Genomic DNA, 21,860 nt, shown 5'->3' on the forward strand with positions numbered 1-21,860 from the left:
GAGAGTGGAACAATAGTGTGTGCAGCACGGTCAAATTAAGAGCTGGGAAGTATTGTAGGGATATAGGTGTTGTTTTTCTAAAGTGAAATAATATGGAGACCTTCTGTTCTGTTGTTTGGTGGGAAACTTTTTTTTATCATATTGTAAATTGCTACCGGTAAGCGACCACATATGTGCCCATTAGTTGACGAAGCTGTTACAGAATGATCATCGTGTGTGTATGATCTTTTGATTTTGAGCCAATCTAACACACTTAATTCGTGTAGTGCATTTCAGGCATAATGGATGCTTCCGTTACGTTTCAATAGTTGCCTTTAATACAGTGGTGCCCCCCTTGTGTTTTGTTTTTGTTTGCAAAGCAAAATCGACTTCAAATCTGTACATAAATGTTTCATACTCGTTAAAGTTTGTCAAACGTGCTAAGTGGAGCATGCGTAACTGGTACTGGTATAAAAGCATTGTGGAAGCAGATGGATCTTTTCGTAACGATTGATTGCGATTGTATGCAGGACAATAACTCACCAATGTGTTGAATGGGTTTTATTTGTTTTATTGCTTTAACTCGCAGTAAAGTTGTAAAGTTAGCTGATAAATTGAGTTCGATTACTAAATGGTTCATTTCGCAACATTTTCCATCTGAATTGCATTTCATTGCATCGGTGTAGTGAAATAGTAATTAAGTTGTTAGAAAACCGTGTATGAGTTGCATGAATCCTTGTATGGGTCTGAAGTTGATTTTTTGTTTAGCTACGTATGACCAAATGCAAATCTTGCCATGGAAAAGCAAATTAAAAAGCAAAAGAATAAACGCAATGGTGAAACAAAATGAGTGGATGTTTTTATTGGTGAGTGTTATGAAGAGAGCGATATGTCAATGAAAAGAGAAAAAAAATTCAAAAACAATTGTACATAGTGCGAATTTTCACATTTTCTGTGATTCGAATAAAAATTAGCAACTCAACATACGAATGTCTTGATCATGTCACTCTAACACAGTAATACCGTCGATTATTGCGAATTCGGGAAGATGATTTACGCGCCTGTTATATTTTGAAGAGATTGTTAATTGCTTTATCTTTACGACTGCATTAGCCAGAAACATTAGTATAAATTAGTTACTTAATTTGTTGTAGTAGTCAATCGCATAACAGTCAAGTTAGACAGAATCGTGTAATAGTGAAGGCTTCTACTTTGATGCTGTATCAAGTTCAAGAACACACGCATTCCATTATCAATTTGCACCTTATTTGATTGGACGTCTGTGTTCAGGCAATGATGAAACAACGATCAGTTAAATGCGTCATGATTTACTTTATGTTTTGGTTAAAAAAATCGCTTTTCAAAAAGAACTAGCTTTCCGAGTCCGTTTATTAAGGGGTACTGTTATTGAACAGGAAATTTTTGTACGTTTCTATTAGTGTGTAACAAAGACGATGAAAAGAATGTATTTTTAAAATGCTCTTTTAAAAACGCTCCAACTTGATCAGTCGCATAGTTCTTTACGTATATCATTTAACTTTCCGGTGGTGGACCGTTCCACGATACCGCACCAATGCATTGTGGTATTATTAAATAAGCAATCATGATAACACCCGCAGGAAAGTGTTCCACGTTTCAATTGGAAGCAGTAGTGAGCATCCCATCGTGACTGTGGTTTCACTATCAATATTTTATAAACACACACACACACAAACTCTTTTCTTCATTAAACTAACTGCACTTTGGCGTGGAGGTAAAAGTGAAAGTGAATAAAACCAAAAAAATGTTAAAAAAAACACACACACACACACAGACAGCAATAAACTTTAGAAAAATGATAAATTCTCGGAACAGACCGATGAGAGGTACTCGGATTATGGATCTTAATGTGACATCGGACCTAACCAGTCCCTGTTTACTACAGCGCGAAGTGGCGCTTTTCCACAATAACATCCGCGAAGCCTGATGGTCAATTTTTTGACAGGGCGGGGGCGCGAGCAAATTGTTGGTAGTATACCGTTACTTAAATGAAATTTCATTCCAAATTCATAACCGATCAATCTCCATTTTGTCACGCGTATAAAACGAAAAGAAATTGAACTTAATAAAACATCAAATAAAGAGGCAAACAAATGTGTAGGATGAGTGAAGTAAAACAAAATAAAAAAAAATCTTGGTATGAGCTTTAAACACGAAATAAATATAATAAAGTAATATAACTAACGTTAAACGATTAGATAAAGGCGTGCGCGTATACATTTACTAGCGAACAATTACAATTTATTTGGAACACTGAGCATCCATCCAAAACGATGGCTGCTGCCCTCCCCCCGGGCGGTACAAAAAGTACACGTTGATAACTAAACAGTTTTGTAATTCAGAGTAAAGAGTAAACAAGAAAACGTTAAGATGTTGGACCAAAAACGTCTTATAAATTATAGGAACACTCATTTACTATGTGGATAATTTCAATGTATCATTTCCCTTTGGTGTGATGTAACTTTTTTTTTAAGATTTAAGCGTTCAGTTAATTACACTTTATATGTTATACACCCGGTTCGACACATAATTCCACTGTTTAGTAAAATCTGCATATTCTGCTATGCTATTGACGTGTACCGTAATACATATGCAGCGTCTGTGACGTGTTCTGAGTCCATTTTACCAACGAGCTCGAAGTAAACATGGAAAACATTGTTCCATCTCTACTCATGTGGGATGTTGGTCGAATAATATATTAAGGATGTAGTTAAGCAAAACTCTAGGCAGTAAAACGTATAGCGCGCAGAGAAAACAACAATCTTTTTGCAAGGCAATTTAGTTGAATTTTCTAGAACAGAGCAATTATTTAGCAGGTAAGCGAAGACGTCGGTGGTACTTTGTAAAGTTATAATATTATTATTATTATAATTATTATCGGGTTGATGAAGGGTGGCAAAGAGCGATTGCTGCACGTGAATGAAAGCGACATTTCTCCTACGATGACAGATTATAAATTTATATAAGATCACTAACCTTTTCGCGAGGCCTGAGTTTCGGCGTTATGCGTTTGATAACGACACAATACCGCGAGCGTAATGGACGATATAGAACGGTGCAGTAGGTAGGACAAAGATTGGATGGATTTAATTCAGTGCAATGTTGCAAGGCAGTATGACACGACGAGAGTATCTTCCCCCTCGTTTGTGTGCGGTCCTGCAGGCGTGCCATTGGACTGGCGCACCTTCACTTCACCAAGGCAAAGTGAATGCGTGACAACACGTCTACAATATTCCGCTGAATATAAACCATCAGAGTAAAGACGAGTTGGGATTGTTAGAAACTATGTAAAAAAATGTGCTATTCATTTCACTCACAGCGATATCCTGGAACATTCTGATCATTTCTAGTTATTGTGTTAGACTTTCTTTTCGACAAGTGGTGTAGTGCACTAGCCGAAATTCCAAGGGCCACATAGAAAGCCTACGGCGAAAACCTATTTTATACACTTAAAAATCGCAAGCATCATTAATCAAAACGCAAACTCGGTGCAGTAAAGAGGCAGATTGTCTTACAGTAAAGGAAGCGTACGTATTCATTTTCATGGCAAACACACAAAAAGATTGCAACACGAAGTGCAGTAGTAAAACAACCAAAAACAAAACCTAAAATACCAAAAGAAATAAATCCGTCAACAAGCAGATCGTAAGATTTGATTAAAGATGAAGATATTTTGTAGTGTTCCCTTTAATATCCCCTATACTACCCGCGGATGGTAACTTCTTGCGAAATGCCTAGAACGACGAGGACATGCCCCGAACGATGCCACATTGGATTATTGAAATGAACCCGCTTGGATTATATACAGCGTGGATGTGTCTCCAGTAAGGATGTTGGCTACAGTCTGCCCAAAAAAAAAAAAAAGACAAAAGATTCAGACGATCGATCGACGCGGATCAAATCTATTCCTTCGAATATTTTCATGCTTTTGCTCTGTAAAAAATATTGTTACACCGATAATAAGCGACGATCGCGGGACGGGAAGGTTGGGAATGTTTGATGTGGGGGGAGGAGTATATCAATAAATACAGGAAAGCCGTTTTATGGTGCGCCCTTTGCCGAAGAATGTAACAAGAAAAAAGATAACAAACAAGCAACCATTATTTTGTATACTACTTGATACGCGCGCGCGCGCGCAAGCAAAATTTCCGCCCTACTGTACTGAGATGAAGCTCACACAATAGCTCTTATATCCGGAGATCGCTGCTTATACTCAGTCATCAGCAAATTGCACACCAAACACACGCGACACCCTGCCACACAGAATATGCAACCACAGGTGCAAGCCATGCAGAAAAGTGACAGACCAATGAAAGGGAAATGTTGGAACAACGGATACACCGCATAGCGACCTGGTGGCATGTAATAGTGAGCTGGAATTATATGCTCCCAAGCCCAAAGCACCACACCACACCGCTCGTCGAGCCAGTGAAAGCCAACACGTCCAAAGGTAGTGAACGCGTGTTTTCTTCGGTATTTTCTTTCTATAGAAAGCATACGGTGCAACTATTTTGCGCGTAACGTGTAGGAAGATTGTAGAGAATTGCCACTGAAGAAGGGTAGAATAAAATTTGCCGTAGCGAAATCAGAGGATTTAGGAAATGAAACAACGAGCTAACGAGCTGCATGTCACGGTCACGGCATTGAGTGGTGTTGTAAAGCTACCCGTTTTGTTTCTCGGCACCCGGAGTGTAAAATCATACGAACAAGTGTAATCCTTTTTTGGGTCGTTTGCGATCTTCCTACCGAGAGTATAATGTTGAGCATGGTTTTACCAGTTCATAGTGGGAATATGTAAAATTATTTGTTTCGTTAAATTCGAAATGCAAGCGTATTAGCAGCCTGAAGCTTTATTTCTTCTTGGGATATTTAATACCGGCAGGCCTATCTCGTGACATAAGCTACTCATAGCTGAATAGCCAAGTTAGATGACAGGATTGTTGGCTCATGACTGTGCCCTCTCTGATGTACCCGTATATCAGTTCGGTTTTTATTTTGGGTAAATTGAAGCATTTTGTCTCGTTTATCTTGGTTCATCTTACCTGGCTAAAAACCATGCTCATGTAGTGTGCCGCAGACTGCGCATCGCACATGCACATTCCCGTCCTGTTTCATCAAGAAATTTATTCGTATCGAAACTGTCTATCTAATCGAGCTGAAACGATGTTAGCCTTACAGCCTTTAGAGAAGCGAACTCTGTTGCCCGCGGAAAATGCAATTAGTAACAATATGCAATGAATAGGCATATACACCTGCAAAAACAAAAAAAAAAAACGCGCGCACAATTACTGCCGTGTGACAGTGTTGCTGAAAAATGGAGTAATAGCAGCAAACTAATAAGCAAAAACAAACAAAGAAAACTGTTAAAACGCTGCTTCCGTAAAGTGGATGCGATGCTGCGACGCAAACGGATTAGTACTCTAATTTTATATAATTAGTTCCGAAATTCTTTACCCTGTCCCTCTCTCTATATTGCTCTACCAGCGAATAGATACTAGCGAACAAAACAAGCAGTAAAATTATGAGAAAAAAAAAACTACACACAAAAGCGCACTGCCAATTTGTAAAAAAAAATAAGAAAACATGATTACTACAACACTAAGAAATGTATAAGCTGAACGCAAATGGGTTACAAAATGCAAAAGTTCGATAAACTAAAGTGCATTTGCGGCAATACACGATCTAATTCTGCTTGAATTAAACAAAAGTAAAGGGAAAACGGATCAAAATTAGATTGGGGAATGAGGACATGGTTTGTTGCCTGAAGTCGTCATTCTGTAAAAAGAAAATACTTTGTTTATGTGTTGCAATAATAAAAATGCCAGCGGTTTTTTGTTTCTCTTCTTTAGAAATTCATTAAAGTACACTCGTTGTTCCATAGAGCACACGTTAAGCAAAACGTTTGACTGTTTAACAAGAAAAAAAACATACAAACACACACACACACACATACATAGACACCTTGATCGATTTTCATCCTATTGTATGTTTTTCGCTGCAATAGAAAAGCATTCATATACAAACGCAAGTGATCAAATAAATAGCAAATTGAGCGAATGTTTGACAAACATTTCGCTCGTTCATTTTGGGTTTGTTTAATTTTTCGAGAACCTTTTGGGGACGCAGTGTAGAAAGCAGGCAAGCATAGCAAGAAAAAAAGAACAAAACCAAAAACTTATAGGAAAACATAACAAAAAAAAGTGAAGATATTTCAGTAAGTATACTCCGTATTCATAACACTGAAAAGCGCTCGCAAGTTTAAAAATATGAAAAAAAACAAACAAACAAAAAAAACGAAAAAGCTGTAGATTGGCAACAGATTGATAACGGCAGCCATGGGCAAATGGGGGTAGTTAAAGATTTGAAGCCGAGTTTAAAAGTCTAGGCAAAAGCAAAATAGATACACTCATGCACACAGAATCGACAATATGTAAATAGATAAATGAAACAAGAAGAAAACTATCTTAAACTAATAACTAGCTAACTAACTAGAAGAAAAACGGATTGACTCCAGAGTTATAGAAGTGCAAAAGGGGGCGAATAATAAACACACAAAACAACAAACACACACGTACATTGGATAAATGGAACTAGTTTAGAATATGTCGGCAATAACAAAACCAAAAAAAAAGAAGGAAAAGAAAAACTCTACGGCAATTCATTACTCGTTGCAATCGTACTTTGTAAAACAAAACAGCAAACCAATCGAAAGAAAGATGGCACAGACAATTTTTAAACAGCAAAACAGTTGGAAACGTAACCGCAAGTAAGAAAAATTGATGATGCTAACCAATTAGTTTTGGAAAACAGTGGAAATGATAAAGCTAGCAAAGTAATGAAGGAACGAAGGAGTATTAAACAGTTTAGGTGATAAAGAAATCTCACGGAAATATGTTCAATTTTTTGTACATAACTATCAGGTTTAGTACATGAGCGTCGTAGCAGAGCGTGACTAACCTTGGCAGACAGGTTGCAAACAGACGCTCCAAAACTCCAAACGATGATTGACATACATACACAAAACAAAGCAGTGAAACATACAAAATGGTTTAGAAGAAATCCTATGAGGAAAATTTCATCAAAAAATGGGTGTTGGTCGGTCTAAGCAATGAACGGAATCAACGAGACAGGCAAGGCATAGGCAAACATTGGCAATGGTTTTCTCAGCCATACTCGTACGATGGAATGCAACAAGCGAATACAGTAATAAGTAAAAGAAAGCAACAAAAAAAACAACAACACTTGAACAGCAATGAAAAACAGTAGTGACATTTACACTAACGATAACAGAAAACGCTAGCAAATTATGGGGTAACATTTAATGGGAACGGGAGTAAATTATTTTGTCAGAACAGAAACACTTAGCATGGCTCCAGAAGTGGCTCGGTATTGCAAACAATCTCTAGAAGATGAATATACGAAACTTGCGCAACAGTCAATAGCAACAACGCATATAACAATACAGAACCGAGGCCGAAGAGCAACCAGTGCCACGTGCACAGAGAGAATATAGGTGTACCGAATCGATAGTGCATGCAATAAGGATGTTAAGTATGTGGGTGCCGAGATGGAAGAAGGTAAGCAACAGGAACAGGAACAAACCACGGATGTATTATTGCCGAACTTCGTTTGTTTGGAATTTAGGGTACCCCATGGAGGATTGAATTTACGTTTTTTGAAATTACGCCGAGTCGAACTTTCGTAACCAAAAACAAACAAAAAATACTCTCTTTGCTGCTCTCTAAGATATATACTAAGGAGATAAGTGCAGTGAGCGAAAATGAAAACGCCAGACGAAAGGGAGTGAGTTAATATTAGAAACAAAGAAGCAGATGAAGAAGAAGGGGAAGAAGAAGACAACAAAACGCAAATAAGCAAACGCTAACAAATACCGGTCGAATTAGATGAAGAAACAAGAGCAAGAAAGGAACATAATACAAGAAGAAAAATATGACGAATTAAAAGAAAACACTTTCAGAAGAAAGTGGAAGTGGATCAAACAAAACGAAAATAATGAAAAAATAAACAAAATATTGAAAAAAAAGATTAAGATTACATTACTGTCCGTATCGTTTTGTGATCAACCAACCCATGTTTGAGTTATGATCCGAAACCAATTTCTTTGTTTCCTTCGGGTTTTTTATTATTATGAGCGATAATTTGAACGAAAGAACGACAATTCGACATTAAATCGTTTGGCTTCATTGGGTCAATTATTTTAGCCACTATTCAATGTCCTAAATTCTCACTTTATCATCACCCGATCATCTCACCGATCTTCAACAACGCAGTTCGGACCTCAGTGTTGAACTGCAGGGGCATATCCAAACAATGTGCAGTTTCCAAAGTCCTTGAATCAGTTGTCTCATATCCACGAGCTAATATGGCTTCATGTCCCAGAGATCTTGTACTTTGAAGTCATCAAATCGATGCCATTTGCACAGACCTTCATTATGCATTTGATCCGCTTTGTGTCCCCAAAGAAAGCAACGTAAAACTACACCAAGTTTGTGTACGATAATCCCCTTCAGTGTTGCCTACCTTATTGAACGTTTGTGCGTCGTTCAGATCGGAGCTATGACTTTGGTGCCTTTCTCCTGTCCTTCCGGAGAACCCCAGTGTGTGATGTCTCAAGCAGCGGCGGATCAAACGGTAGGCGGAGTAGGAGGTCGCCTAGGGCCTCGCCGTGTTGGGGGCCCCAAAAAATGTGTGTAGTAGTTAAAGGTGTATATGACATTAATCACTTCTGCCTGTCGGTGTCACATTCCTATCAAATGCATGAGAGTGCGGGGGGAAAATCAAAACGGATCCTGCATCTTTTGCGCCGTTCCGTCCGTCGAAAACGCTTCAGAAACGGTGGAATTTTCGGTTTCTGACACCAAGAGAGCATCCAAACGAAGAGGTAGCACAAATTTCCGTACCACGTGGTAGCATTTCATTTAGCTGTACCCTTCCCTCTACCGATCATAGCGCTTGATCCGTCAACTGATCTTTCATCTCTTTCCGTTCCTCCAAACAGCACAGCGCTTACCATAACTATACACAAGTTTATTTTTATGCAAATAACAATGTGGAATATTTATGGAATATATTTATATATGGAATCCTTTCAAACTCCCGGACATTCCATGACGACAAGAGATATAAATATTGCGAAATACCCGAACAATAAACACTAAATAATGTCTTCGGAAATAGTGGCACTCCATGTTTCCTACTCCTAATAATTAAAAAAACTTACTTGCTGTACAGTTATGACACGCACTGTAGGAACTGGATGGATAAAATGAGACGGAAGATTCTCGCCACCGTACCTGAGCTATTTACTCTATCGATCGCTCTCCGGAGAGGGCCCTTGTTTGATAGTATGTGTAACTAATAGCCAATCGTAGAAGATCTCTAATCGATCAATAGCATCACAGCGACTGATAACGTGAGCAAGCGACATCAATGTATCATGTACAAACATGGCGGATCCTTGTGCGGATCAGATTGATGTTATCTCCTTTCGTGGATGCTCTCTTGGTGTCAGAAATCACAAAACTGGTCGCTTTTTGGTGGCTCCGCTCGCATGCGCGGAGACTTCGAGGAAAGGAAAAGCGCTTAAAAATAATATGCAATGACGACTAAGATGGCCGTGTGCTCCTCTAGCTCTTGTAAGCTGGACACTAAACACTAACGGTGATTAATTCTTTCCATTTTGCTCTCTGTTGTCCCCCAACAAAGATTGTCATCAAGAAGAAGAATAATCATGTGGGAATGTGGGAGGCAAACAGTACCGCGAGTTAATCCGCTGATATATGTGATATATGACATTAACATCTATTGTACTGCTCTTTATCCGTATCGTCGTATGCTGAGCGGTGTCCACGTCCTTCGGGCACCGGCACAGCTCAGCTCGCCGGTATATCCACCCAAACTATATACTCAGTACAAAACCGCATGCAATTATGAGGCGCGATCAGCATCTGCTGGTGGTGACGCTTTCTTCTAAACGCTTTTACGTACATACGTGTTTAAATGAAGTATTTTGTGGACAGTGCTTTTGTGTGTTTATTAAAAGTTTATTTAATAGTTTGATCTTCGGATTCGTGGTTGAGTTGAGATCAGGGAACAACGGCGGATCAAACGGTAGACGGAGTAGGTGGTCGCCTAGGACCTCGCCGTGTTGGACCCCAAAAAATGTGTGTAGTAGTAAAAGGTGTATACATAGGCCCCCTCTCCTTATGCTAGAGGGAGCCCCGAAGAGACCACAAGAGGCCCCTGGCGAAATTTAACCGCGTACTACCCGTGGGATGATTCAAAGTGAGTTCAGGGGCCCCTTCTTACTGCGCCTTTAGCTTTGCCTCATTTCAAGTGCCTTAATGAACCCCAATTCATCGTTTTTAAAATTAGAGGCCCCATTTATAATTCCGCCCTGGGCCTCCAAGGGGATTGAGCCTCCACTGGTCTTAGGCCCTTATTATTTATCCCCTCTGTAACTAATATCTGTTCCATTTTTACTAACGATTGTTTGCTTATACTGGCAAGTGTTTTTATATTATACCTTTCAACTTTTCCTCCTTCGATTGAGTACTCCATCAACGTTATCTTGATAATTTCCCTATTGGATATTCGAACCATGGTATCTCGGTACCCCTGCATAAATGTAAAGTTGTTTCTTTCTCTTCGTCGTTCTATTTGTTCGCTCTATTGGAACCCTTTCCTTCTTCTCATCCTATTTTAATTGTTTGATTGGTTTATTGAAACGAACCCCAGGGTCCTCTAGATAGCACAGTGGACATACAAGTTACCGCGCGTTACCTGGAGACACCTAGCGACAACGACTGCTGGGACGGGATGTCCCGGTTGGTTCGGGTCGACTCACGCTTTACTAGCTTGAACACGCCGCAAATGAACAGGAACGGGTCTGATGATCAAAGCGGTGAGTGCCGATCATTCACCGCGATCAATGATCATGTAGGGCAGCAGAGCGAAGCGAGTCAACTGTTCACTGGATGGACTCTGAAAGTCGTGCGAGTGGTCGAGCGGCGGTAGAACAGCGTCGCGTAGAACTGAACGGATCACGGAGTTCGGAGATTTTTTCAAAATATATTATAAAATATATATGTAGATAATTTTTGTTAAATCCTAGGAGGTCAAAATAAAAGAAATGATATAAAATCTCTCAAAGAAATAACAAAATTCTGATCGCTGCCACTAAGCGTTTGGGCTAAGAAAATGCATGTCGACTTCTTCCTCAATCTAGCGTTAAATAGGGCCATCCCAGCCTTCGGGGTGAAGAATTTGGGGACCTTTGTAACCCATTTCCTAATATACGCTGAAGATACGCGCTTAGCAAATACTTATCAGATGATCGGGCAGGTGGAGAAAGTCTCGAGGTGACGATTAACGAGATGCCCCAGCTAATAAATACCCATGCCCACCAGAATGGATTGACTAATGAAGCCACTCGATCATGAGTGGTTTAAATTTCTTCTATAGCACATCAGGACCGCTAAAAGGTTGTAGCGCCAGTAAGTTGCCATTAGTTTCTTCCATTGTTAGCATGCAGGCTACCCCGTGACCATGTCGTGTCTTCAAATTCTTTTTGATTATCCAGGAAGTTCGTTATTTTCCACTGTTGAAATCTTCAGAAGCAATCATATACATCAGTTCCAATATGTTGCCCGACACTTGTCTACCGCACATTTCGTTTTGTTTCAAAGATATCAAATTGAATTAACAGAAGCAGTACGGGCGATAATAAAGTTTTCTTTTTCTCGCCTTTTATTTTTCATATTTTCATCTTCCATTACACATAAATAAAAATATCTACTACAGACTTTTATTTATTTTTCTCTCTGAAACTGTTGTTCACTTTCAGCAGCGTGCGCACAAAACAATTGGGATTTTCAATTGTCTACTCGATCAACGGTTTCATTTTAACTGTTTCATTTAACTTCCAGTATACTTGCCACATCTGTCCCTTCGTACCACTGATTTCTTCGATCTGCTGCTGTATTTACCGAGTGTGTTTCGCGTTGGTTTTCTTTGTTAAATGTTTGGTTGAATTTAACGTAAGTTTAGCTGTTGGTGAAATTCGATTTTCTTGTTTGAAAGTCGAGTTGATTTTAAGTTATTCATTCTTTGCAGCGTTGCTGTGTAAATTGCTCTCTTTTATCCCCTAATTTTGTTTTTACGCATTTGAATGAGAATTTTGGTTCAGAGCGTAGCGGATAATCCTGTGTAAAGTTATTTGCAGTATTACTACAAGTTAGCGCTAACTGTGTTGCTTCTCGCATAATAGATAAAAATAAGAAAAGAACTGGTATGGAAAAACAAGACTGCAAAAAAGGGTGTAAACTATTACAATGTACAGAGAATATTGACTACGTTTCAATTGTTGCTGTATAGATTCATTCAATACATTGCCAACACATACGTTGAGTACTGATGCATTTTTCGGTTTGCGAGTTTCGTTTCAATTCCGTACTCAATCGTGGTGGTGCGCGTTGGTTTGCAAATCAACAAATATTCGTCAAATATTCGATAAGAAACAAACTGTGCCAAATAATCATATTTTCGCAGCTTCAATTCCAGTCCATGAACAATGATGTCAAATGGTGGATGAATAAGAACAAACGTGACGACGAGAGACTACCGAGCTCTGGTCAATTGAACCAAAATTGTGGTAGTTAATAATAGTGAAACACAGAAGATTATGCACTCAGGGCACATTTCAGGGACATTTCAGTTGGGCTGATGTTGACGACGATAAACAATAGGGGTTTAGCGCTAAGCGCGTGCGGAACCAGCAACAATAACGGCGGCAAAAGATGCGACTCTGACAGCACGCGGATGACGCGCGCTGGCAACGATGATGCTGATGATATTTCTTCGTTTAATCTAATTTCGTTATCAGATTGGTGGCGAAGTTAGTGCAAGTAGAGGAGAAGTTGTCTGATATAAGGGGAATCATTCCCATTCGGTAGTACCCGGTGGTTTCGACGTCAGGTCTAGTAGCACTCGAGAAATTCCCGGCATATTGGATAATTCATCTACCATTTTTTGTAGTACCTGTAGGATAGTTAGAAGAAAAAAAAGTGAACCATATTAAAAATTGCTTTTGCTTTTAAAAGTTAAAAGTGCACAAATAATGCAAATGTACTAACATTTGTCGGTAACCTGTCGGTACCGGGAATCGCTGGCACACCGGTCATGAAATCGTTTGTAACGAACGGTCGCAACACTACGGATCGCATGCAGGATGGGGTCTTTTGCGCAGGATCACGATCAAAGTGGATTGGTATCAGGATGACAGGCATTTGAGAAATTTTACGCATACATTCGTGTTCCAGCAGAATCTGTAACGAAAAATGATATACGAAAGGTTTATGGGTCGTATCGTTTTCTACTTTTCGTTAGTATTAAGTTCTACGACTAGCCGTAAACATTGCCTGCTTCGTTATTCTTTACCTACCTTATTGACGATGTTATCTACCTGACGTAGCTGCCACACAACGCTTTCGGTGAGCAGTGTGTGGGTAATGTCTTGCACCGGATATTGTACAATATCACCGAAAATGTAGCATACTCTATTTACATTGTGCAGAATACGCGGTATTAGCTTCGCTAAGAAGAGCATATCTTGCCAATTCGGTACATCTTTGCTCGAAAGTCCCACCGCATAGCTGTATGAACGTTTGTCGCCTAGGGTATGAGAGAAGTGTTAGCATCGGATAAACGGTTATCTGCTTTGTCCTGCATAGAATCTGTCATGACTCGACCTACCTTGAACGCCTACGCTTCTTATTGGCAGTAGAGTAGCATTCAATTTGATGTTACTAGAAATACGGCAGAGCTGCTGCTGATCTTCCTTCGAAGTTGTACCGGAAACGCGATTCAGCAGTGCGTGATTTTTCTCAAGTTTATTTTTGTAATCCACTATCACTTTAACAATGACCTAAGCAGAGACATAAATAAAGCAATTGATAAGGTTAGCATATGCCGTGTAAATAATACGTGTCCGGGGTCTTACTTGTGTTTCTGAATAATCCTTCATGAATGCGTCCTCCGCGCACAGCACTCTAATGGCTAGACCAGGACCAGGGAAGGGATGTCTCTCGATCAAATGTGCCGGCAGTCCCAACGAGTAGCCTAGCTGCCGCACTTCATCCTTGTGAAAGTCTCGTAACGGCTCAATCACACGCCCTGCCTCGCGCAGCTTCCTTATCAGTTCTGTGTCGTTATGGTGTGTTTTAATCGTGTCAGCTTTAGCACTCACCAACGCGGAGGCGGATTCGATCAGATCCGGCCGAAGTGTTCCTTGGGCCAGGTACACCTCGTCCGCGTTTAAATTCATCTCGCGCAACACCTCGTTCGATACTTTCACAAACACATCGCCTATGATCTTACGCTTGTCTTCTGGACTGATCGTCTGGCACAGCATCTGTGTGTCCTGATTGTATAAGGAACCGGGAAGTTTGATTGTGGTCGTACCCTTCATGAACTTGTAGATTGCATTCTTTACGAACAAATCTACACCCAGCTCACGCAACGACTTTTCCACATTCGCACTCTCATCCAGCCGCATAAAACCTTTAATGGGAATAAAGAAAATTGTCGCATCATTTACTAAGCCCTAGGTAGTAGTGGGTTATAGAGCATGCATTCCATTACCATTGTCAATATGGACAGCAATTACTTGATCCGGTTTTAAGGCATGTCTTAGCAATGCTGCACAAACTGTCGAATCTACCCCTCCGCTTACCAACAACTGGAATGAACGGAATGCGAATGACATTAGAATAATCGAAGAATCAACTTTAAATCACACATGGGGATGATACTTACCAACACTTTACTGTTGCCCACATGCTCTCTAATATATGCGATGCATTCTTCCTCACGGTTGCGCATTGTAAAGTTTGGTTGCATTCCCGCAATATCGAAAAGGAAGCTAGAGAGCATCTGTTTACCGTTGACGGTTAAATCGACCTGAAGGTAGGAATGTTAAAGGAAACGGTAATTAACCACCAGATTTATTTTTTTTTGATACCACACGTCTGGATACATACCTCCGGATGGAACTGTACGCCATAAATACGCAGCTGTACGTTAAAAATCGCGGCAACGATGCGATTTGAAGAATATGCCCCTACCATAAGTTTGGCTCCCACTCGATCGATACTGTCGCCGTGAGTGAGCAAAACTTTCTGTGAACGTTGTAAGCGGCTGTAAGTGTAAAAAAAAACACATAATATATTTACATCCTTCGCCACCCATAATTCAACTGAATCGATATGAAATGAATTTGAAAATGATTCGAATGAAATTAATTCTCATACAGAATATTACAAAACACTTCATAATGAATGTTAAGCCAGGTGTAGCTTTCTACTATAGTCTTGTTAGATCGAAAGTTGTTCCTGGTTTGCTTTGCTCTGGGAGAATTGTATCAAAGATCACCGTACACTGATGAGATGATCCCTTTCTTATTCCTCCTTCCGATCGCGCGAATCACATGCGAACCGTATGTAATAGTACCACTTACTTGAACAATGGACAACTCTCTTCCACTTCTATAGTATGCTCTCCGTCCTCTCGGATGTCCTTTTTCTGTACTGTTCCATCAAACTCTTTGTTGATAATCTGCATTCCATAGCAAATACCTATCGAATAATGATAATATACAATTATTGTCCATCAACAAGATACACGACTTCTCCTTCATACTTACCTAATATCGGTAAGCCTAACTTAAAAATATCTGGATCATACTTTGGCGCATCTTCGGCGTAGACAGAATTGGGTCCACCGGATATAACAACTGCTCGGTAGCCGAGTTCTTTGAGTTTTAAGGCAGATGTTTCCAGAGGTAAAATATCTGATTTAACGTTGAGTTCGCGCACCTTTCGATCGATCACCTGTTGATAAGAAGCAAATGGATATGTGTTCCGTTTAGAGAGGTTCTGCTAAGCTTGCACTATTATAGCCCAGGACATTAAACTAAACGCACCTTCCCGTACTGTGAACCGGCGTCTAGTATTGCCACGCGGTCATTATGTAACCCTCCATTCTCCGTTAGGCCAGCGGATTTGTTTAATGCACTCATGTCTTGATCGTTACAGCACTAAAACGAAATTAAATGTTATAGTACCAATATTAAGCCAGTCCGCAGAGGAATTACTGCGTCAGCCGCTGTACGCTGTGGAGCCGAGTTTACATAATTAGTTGATAACTCATAGATTAAACGAATTACGGAGAGATGTTGTTATTGCCGGCATTCGACAAGCTATGATCAGTTGCTATGGTAGATCAAGAGCACAAATACTATGTGATTACTAGCGCGCAAACACACACAGCCACATATATATACATACATATTCAAAACATTTCAACTACACTATTGCACCTTCGATTCAATTTAATTATGGTAACTGGACAAGATTGGTTGATCAATTAATATGGATCTAGCAAATATTAAACAATAATTTTACGATTGCAATGTGTAAATAAAATTCTGAGCCAATATAGCTTTTCCTATGCAAAAGTTCATCACGATTTCTCCGATAAGAATCAATCGTTAGAACCTGTCCCATAATAACAGATAAACAATTTAACCATTTCTAGGTTATGATTTGGATAGCATTTTCTAGCTTTTCTTCCGATGACAGTACATTTGCATCGTGCGAAATTGTTAGCTGCTCTACGCACGGTGTCAGATGATATGCCAGACCAGGTAAATGACGCGTCCTATGAACAACAGACACCGTAAACACCGTAATTAGGATTATGTTGTTGTTACACTAGCTGTTCTTTAAGGTCATCGTGACCATCGAGCAGTGCGGGTGCAAATGCGCATGCAGCGGAGGTGGCAGCAACAGTAGCATGAAACAAAAAGAATGAACGAAAAGTGATTATGACAACAGGCACGCATGATGGCACTCCACAGCAAACTACACCACAGCAGAGTGGGCCACAAATACTCAATTCTGTTGTACTGCTGGCTTTTGAAAAAATGCCAATGGGAGTGCTTCTTTGCAACTACAAGACAAAAAAAACAAGCTATGTCCCAGCGGCTGCAGCACAGACAGGCGGCGCAGTAAGATGCAGTATTTACACGGAGAAAGATACGCAAGAACATCCACGACAACTTCCGACGGCCGGATCCGGACTGCTCCGTTTTCTTCGCTTCACAGTCGCTCGTAATGCGACGCTACCGGAAGAGATTCACTTTTCTTATCGGGCCTCCTGTGTTTCGGTGCAACTGCAGCCGAATGGGGTTTTGCGGATCACGGCAAAATGCTTCCGAAGCAACGCACTGTGATAAATTGCGGGCGTAGGAAGAAGGAAAAAAAATACGATCGAGTCGCAAACCGATGATAGATATGGCTCTAATTATTCAGCGACGAACGATTTTCCGCAGCAAACACCTACGATAAAATGCTTCACGTTGCACCTAGGCGTCGATTGAGCACGGACTTTGCACGGATTTTTCACACTTTCAAGCGTCCAGGCAGCAGAATAAAATCAAAAACCTTTTCTTTTTCACTTTGCACGGACGATGATTTCCAACACCAACACCAAGCTGTCATGGGCGCTTCCGCACTGTCATTTGCAAATCCGACAAACGTCATCCTTTTGTCGGAACGTTGACAGCCGCTGCTCACCGCGAAAAAGATCCACACCGGCTTCTCTCTGCCGCACTACCACCTCCAACACCCGCATGAATGTGTACGATGAATATTTTATTCGCCAAAACTGCGTTATCTGCCTATCTAAATTCAATCTTATCTACACTGAAGCACTTTTATGCGAGCCGGACCAAAATTTTGCTCGAAATAATTCGTACTTGTTATCTGATTCAGCGCAAGCACATACATACACACACATATCAATGCACGTACACTGAGCGTTTCAAGCCGAAGTCCATTGAATCATCTATCCGAGTAGGGATAAATCTTTCGACTTTGCAAACGTACCTTTTTGCCGAAGCACGCTAGGAACGACAGCACGGTTAATGTTTCGAATCTCCTTTTCGGTCTTGATTCCAGCAAATCCGTGCACAGGTTACAAGTTTTTATTCCGGATTGTGGAGCTGCAATCTTAACATGCGTGACGCTCTGCTGAACTGCTCTGTCTCAATGCAAAGTGCATAGAGCTATGCCGTCAAGAACATTTGAGTGACAGTTCACAAAAAGGACGATGTTAAAAATTAGATTAGACGAAAATGTACTCCTTATTTAGTAAGGATTTCGGGTAAAACAGATATTCATTCACTTTTAATGGAGGCGTGAACGCTTGAAGACAAATTTATTGGACATCTTGTACTGGGTGTTATGTGGTAAATTAGTTTTAATTTTAAATATTATCGCACTAGTCACAAATTGTGGATTTGCGTATTAAGAACACGATTTTGCTCGGCTTGTTTTAAGCTATGAAAGAACAGTGCGATTTTGTACAAGAGCAATTTTTCGTTCGTTGATGACTAGAAAGAAATGAACGAATATCTTTCACCGTATTTGGGAAGCTTCGGATAACAAGCATGCGGGTGCTATTACCGGCTACATATTCGTGGTAACAAGAAACTGAATATCTAATATATTTTATATTGCGATACTACAACCCGTTTTCTCATTGCTTACTAGTAAGATTGTCGGCAGTCGTTGTTGAAGTTTTTGCGCGCTGCGTCTTGATAGCGTTTACAATATCGACGACGAAGGGATGGGAGAATTTATTTTCCGTCGAGTCGAAAAACTCCTGTAGTTTCATGGGACAGTTATCACGTTTCTCGTATTCGTATGCCTGCATTACCATATCAAGCCGGTCAAGATCTTTTACGAACTTTGCTTCTGGTGTTTTGCCCTCTTCATATTCCTGGCAAAAGATGTAAATTACATTTAAATGGCATTGAATTTAACGAAGAATTCTTTACCAATCCAATCACTACTTACATTGAACAAAGCCATCATCCGATCCTTGTTGGGGCCAAGTAAATCAGCTATATCGGTCATTGCGGAAAATTCTTTCAATAGTTTCTCTTCTCGCGAAACTCCACAGTAAGGTGTAATATCACCTACAATGCCTTCGGCCAGATCATGGACAAGCGCTATAAAATAAAAAAAAACGGGAAACTGTAATATTGGTAATATAGTCGGTTGAGTTATCAAGGTACAAGCGTTTCTTTACACATTTCCATCACACGGATTCGATCCAAACCGTGGCTATCCTCTAGAAAAAATGACATCATCGCCATCCGGTACATGTGACCCGAGACGGTTTCACAATCTTTAACTTTTCTTAGCACCCAGCCAGTCCGTTTTAGATGCTGCAAAATAAATGAATGTTTAGTCAATTACACATATAACCGGACGTAAGGCGATCGACGTATGGTAAACTCATACCTTAACATTTCCTAGAACTTCCATAAATTTAATGTAGTTATTCATGTTTACTTTAGACGATCTATTCCGGCGATGAGCGAGGGAGATTTGGTATAGGATTCTTTAATCCACACAGCGAATACAATTTCTCAATTCACAACCAAAAGGGATTGATAAAAATAACAACTAGGCCACTAAACACTGGATGGATGCAATTTCTGCATACACACTTTCCACCAATGCAGAACAACTCTAGTTGAGAGCAGCTAGCAAGTCATGATTTTATTCAAAACGATCACTAATAAAGTTGTATATTACTACCTTTCTATATGGCCTAAAATTATAATTTCTTCTATTTCACACCTCGGTGAAAACGGATAAAACTGTATTTGTTTTCATCGCGTTTCATCGCGAAATATCGATATCACATGCGAAACGTCAAACGGACACGAATGACAGTACGTTGGAAACAATTCCACTGTAGCAGGGATTTTAGTCGTAAGATTGGATGAGAAAATTGAAGTTCATATCTCCAAGTCCTAGCAACTCAAAACGTTATCCATGGAGCAAAATTATTTTAATTTCCATTATTAGTTGAAATATGAGAGCCAAGTACGCCAAGTGCGTGTACTGCCACTCGCTACGTGTAGTCGCGCACTCAATTGTCTCGTTAATCGATTGCCTGCCCCTGATTGAATGATTTGTTGTGAGGATTGACATTTGCCACAATAACAAACCATCGAACTAGCGAATTAAAAAAAATATTTCAACAACACAGCTGTGTAACGTAACTACACAGATAATTTACTCGATAACCTGGTGGCTCTGGTGAAGAAAACCCGGGTTTTAAAGCAAAGGCCATCATTCTGGCATTGCGTTGTTGACAAATCTTCGAAAAGTAATCATCTACCTCAAATCCCAGCAATGACTTGCACAATCCTACGTAATACGGAAAAGAAATGTTAAAAGTTTCTCACGGCAGTGCCGTTTACAAAGCGTTGCAGGCACAAGTCAGGTAAAGCTCCGTTGGAATGGTTCATAAAATCAAGAATCAACTAATTCTCGTTTTTTGCACATTAAATGCAGATACACCCATCGAACGCATTACAACGTGTTAAGACTACAACCTAACTGCACGACGAGGGATGTTCGAACTGCCTTCATTCAACTTTCCAAAGAAGTATTTAGTTGATGACGGTTGATATAAAGTAATGTGATTGAAACGTTGGGGAACTGATAATCTTTTTTTCGTGTTACAGCTACATCCTGATGCGCACGTTGGTAACACTGGAAGTTATGACAAAAAATCCTTTGTTGAGCTACTGGAAGCTTACAAAGTGCTCAGCAAACCGGAATCACGAGCTGCTTATGATTATGAGTTATCATTGAGCAAGAATCCAGGGAATCAGGTATTTCACAGGTATTCTTCTTCGTGCGTCGTAATACTTTCATCAAGAAATTCACCATTGGAAAGTCGCAAAATTCTACTTATAGACCGTGGGCGGCGAATACAATGCATTATAACAACGAAGAACAACCTTACTACGGAATTAAAGGGGTCAAAAAGGTTAGCAATTGGACGATAGTACTGTTTTGCGGTATTTTTATGCTGATCGGCATCGTTCTACAGGCTGTAGCAATCAGGTAGCAATACACTTTGCGTTTTCATTTATGCTATTTATTAAAATAATTATTGGGTGTTATTGCTGCTATAAGTAAATCGTTCACCTTTAAACGAGATCAACTGGATGAATTTTCGAGGCAGAATGCAATGACCCATGCTGAGGTACGCGAAGAGGCGCAAAAATATGGGAACAAAGCGCAAATCGAGCGCATGAAAGCAAAACTTAACAAGGAAGGAATATGGTAGCGGATGTAAGTTTGTCCAGCGGTTCAGGTGGTTGAAACGTATTCAAACTTGTAATGCTGGATTTGTAAATAATGTAAATGGTAGCAATGATTTTAAAACCAAAAGTGGATTTGAAGGATGAAAAGCGACAAACAATAAATTTACTCTTATTGAAATGTGGCCTGATTTAACACTTCGAGAACGTTTACTTCTCAAACGACAATTTGGGCAATTTACACACCAACAATAAAAAAATTGAAATACGTTGAATAATAGAAAAGATAAACGGTCCATTAACTTACCACATTTTATTTTTTTATTTCATAAGTACATATCAGATTGTGTGGTTTAACAATGAATGTCGATTCGCTCGAATAAATATTTACAATACATATATTACTAACATGCGAATCCCAAAATCCGTTTAATATTCATCAATGCAATCACTCATAAACGGACTATAAAACAAATCGAGTGCAAGTCGTTAACAAACCGATTGCAGCTTGTCCATTCACCTAATAACTTACGGACACGCGTCGATGTGCTTCGTGGAAAATACACATTCAACATGTTTTTTTTATTACGTAACAAAGAAGCCGAATTTATTAGTTTTGCCTAGATCTTTA

The 21,860-nt window shown here is 39.8% G+C and overlaps 3 protein-coding genes across 5 annotated transcripts; 1 reads left to right on the plus strand and 2 right to left on the minus strand.

Moving 5' to 3' along the window:
• Nucleotides 1-11,749: 11,749 nt before the first annotated feature.
• On the minus strand, nt 11,750-17,659 carry LOC128305784 (GMP synthase [glutamine-hydrolyzing]). 2 transcript variants are annotated; one of them, XM_053043392.1, is made up of 12 exons: nt 17,541-17,659; nt 16,019-16,132; nt 15,740-15,926; nt 15,554-15,671; nt 15,078-15,234; nt 14,854-14,997; nt 14,680-14,776; nt 14,039-14,598; nt 13,792-13,963; nt 13,481-13,710; nt 13,173-13,364; nt 11,750-13,077 (listed from the first exon to the last, which is right to left on the minus strand). In XM_053043392.1, the coding sequence occupies exons 1-12, from the start codon at nt 17,637-17,639 to the stop codon at nt 12,976-12,978; spliced, it is 2,172 nt and encodes a 723-aa protein (XP_052899352.1). In that variant the 5' UTR covers nt 17,640-17,659; the 3' UTR covers nt 11,750-12,975. The 2 variants fall into 2 exon arrangements, with proteins under 2 accessions (XP_052899352.1, XP_052899353.1); XM_053043393.1 differs by lacking the exon at nt 17,541-17,659 and adding an exon at nt 17,123-17,407.
• Nucleotides 17,660-18,333: 674 nt separating this feature from the next.
• Nucleotides 18,334-19,782, minus strand: LOC128304109 (5'-deoxynucleotidase HDDC2). Its single transcript, XM_053041244.1, has 4 exons — nt 19,407-19,782; nt 19,192-19,330; nt 18,957-19,111; nt 18,334-18,879 (listed from the first exon to the last, which is right to left on the minus strand). Exons 1-4 carry the CDS (start codon nt 19,449-19,451, stop codon nt 18,637-18,639), a joined length of 582 nt encoding a protein of 193 aa, XP_052897204.1. The 5' UTR covers nt 19,452-19,782; the 3' UTR covers nt 18,334-18,636.
• Nucleotides 19,783-20,117: 335 nt separating this feature from the next.
• On the plus strand, nt 20,118-21,516 carry LOC128304076 (dnaJ-like protein 60). Of its 2 annotated transcripts, none has more exons than XM_053041208.1 (5): nt 20,118-20,400; nt 20,472-20,565; nt 20,645-20,805; nt 20,880-21,029; nt 21,102-21,516. In XM_053041208.1, the coding sequence occupies exons 1-5, from the start codon at nt 20,345-20,347 to the stop codon at nt 21,253-21,255; spliced, it is 615 nt and encodes a 204-aa protein (XP_052897168.1). In that variant the 5' UTR covers nt 20,118-20,344; the 3' UTR covers nt 21,256-21,516. The 2 variants fall into 2 exon arrangements, with proteins under 2 accessions (XP_052897168.1, XP_052897167.1); XM_053041207.1 differs by having other exon boundaries at nt 20,645-20,794; nt 20,860-21,029.
• Nucleotides 21,517-21,860: the final 344 nt, after the last annotated feature.

Source organism: Anopheles moucheti, chromosome 3 (genome assembly GCF_943734755.1).
Source record: "Anopheles moucheti chromosome 3, idAnoMoucSN_F20_07, whole genome shotgun sequence".
NCBI lineage: Eukaryota > Metazoa > Arthropoda > Insecta > Diptera > Culicidae > Anopheles > Anopheles moucheti.

Bases quoted from the DNA above. Each gene is read 5' to 3' on its own strand.
- LOC128305784 (XM_053043392.1), bottom strand. From the start codon at position 17,639: ATGACGTTTGTCGGATTTGCAAATGACAGTGCGGAAGCGCCCATGACA. The intron at 16,133-17,540 runs GTTTTTGATTTT...ATTTCGTTTTAG, and splicing joins TGCAAAGTGAAAAAGAAAAG to TGCTGTAACGATCAAGACAT. The intron at 15,672-15,739 runs GTAAGTATGAAG...ATTATTCGATAG, and splicing joins GTTAGGCTTACCGATATTAG to GTATTTGCTATGGAATGCAG.
- LOC128304109 (XM_053041244.1), bottom strand. From the start codon at position 19,451: ATGAATAACTACATTAAATTTATGGAAGTTCTAGGAAATGTTAAG. The intron at 19,331-19,406 runs GTATGAGTTTAC...TTTATTTTGCAG, and splicing joins AAGTTCTAGGAAATGTTAAG to CATCTAAAACGGACTGGCTG. The intron at 19,112-19,191 runs GTAAAGAAACGC...TTTATTTTATAG, and splicing joins AATCCGTGTGATGGAAATGT to CGCTTGTCCATGATCTGGCC.
- LOC128304076 (XM_053041207.1), top strand. From the start codon at position 20,345: ATGTTAAAAGTTTCTCACGGCAGTGCCGTTTACAAAGCGTTGCAGGCA. The intron at 20,401-20,471 runs GTAAAGCTCCGT...CATTAAATGCAG, and splicing joins GCGTTGCAGGCACAAGTCAG to ATACACCCATCGAACGCATT. The intron at 21,030-21,101 runs GTAGCAATACAC...TGCTGCTATAAG, and splicing joins CTACAGGCTGTAGCAATCAG to TAAATCGTTCACCTTTAAAC.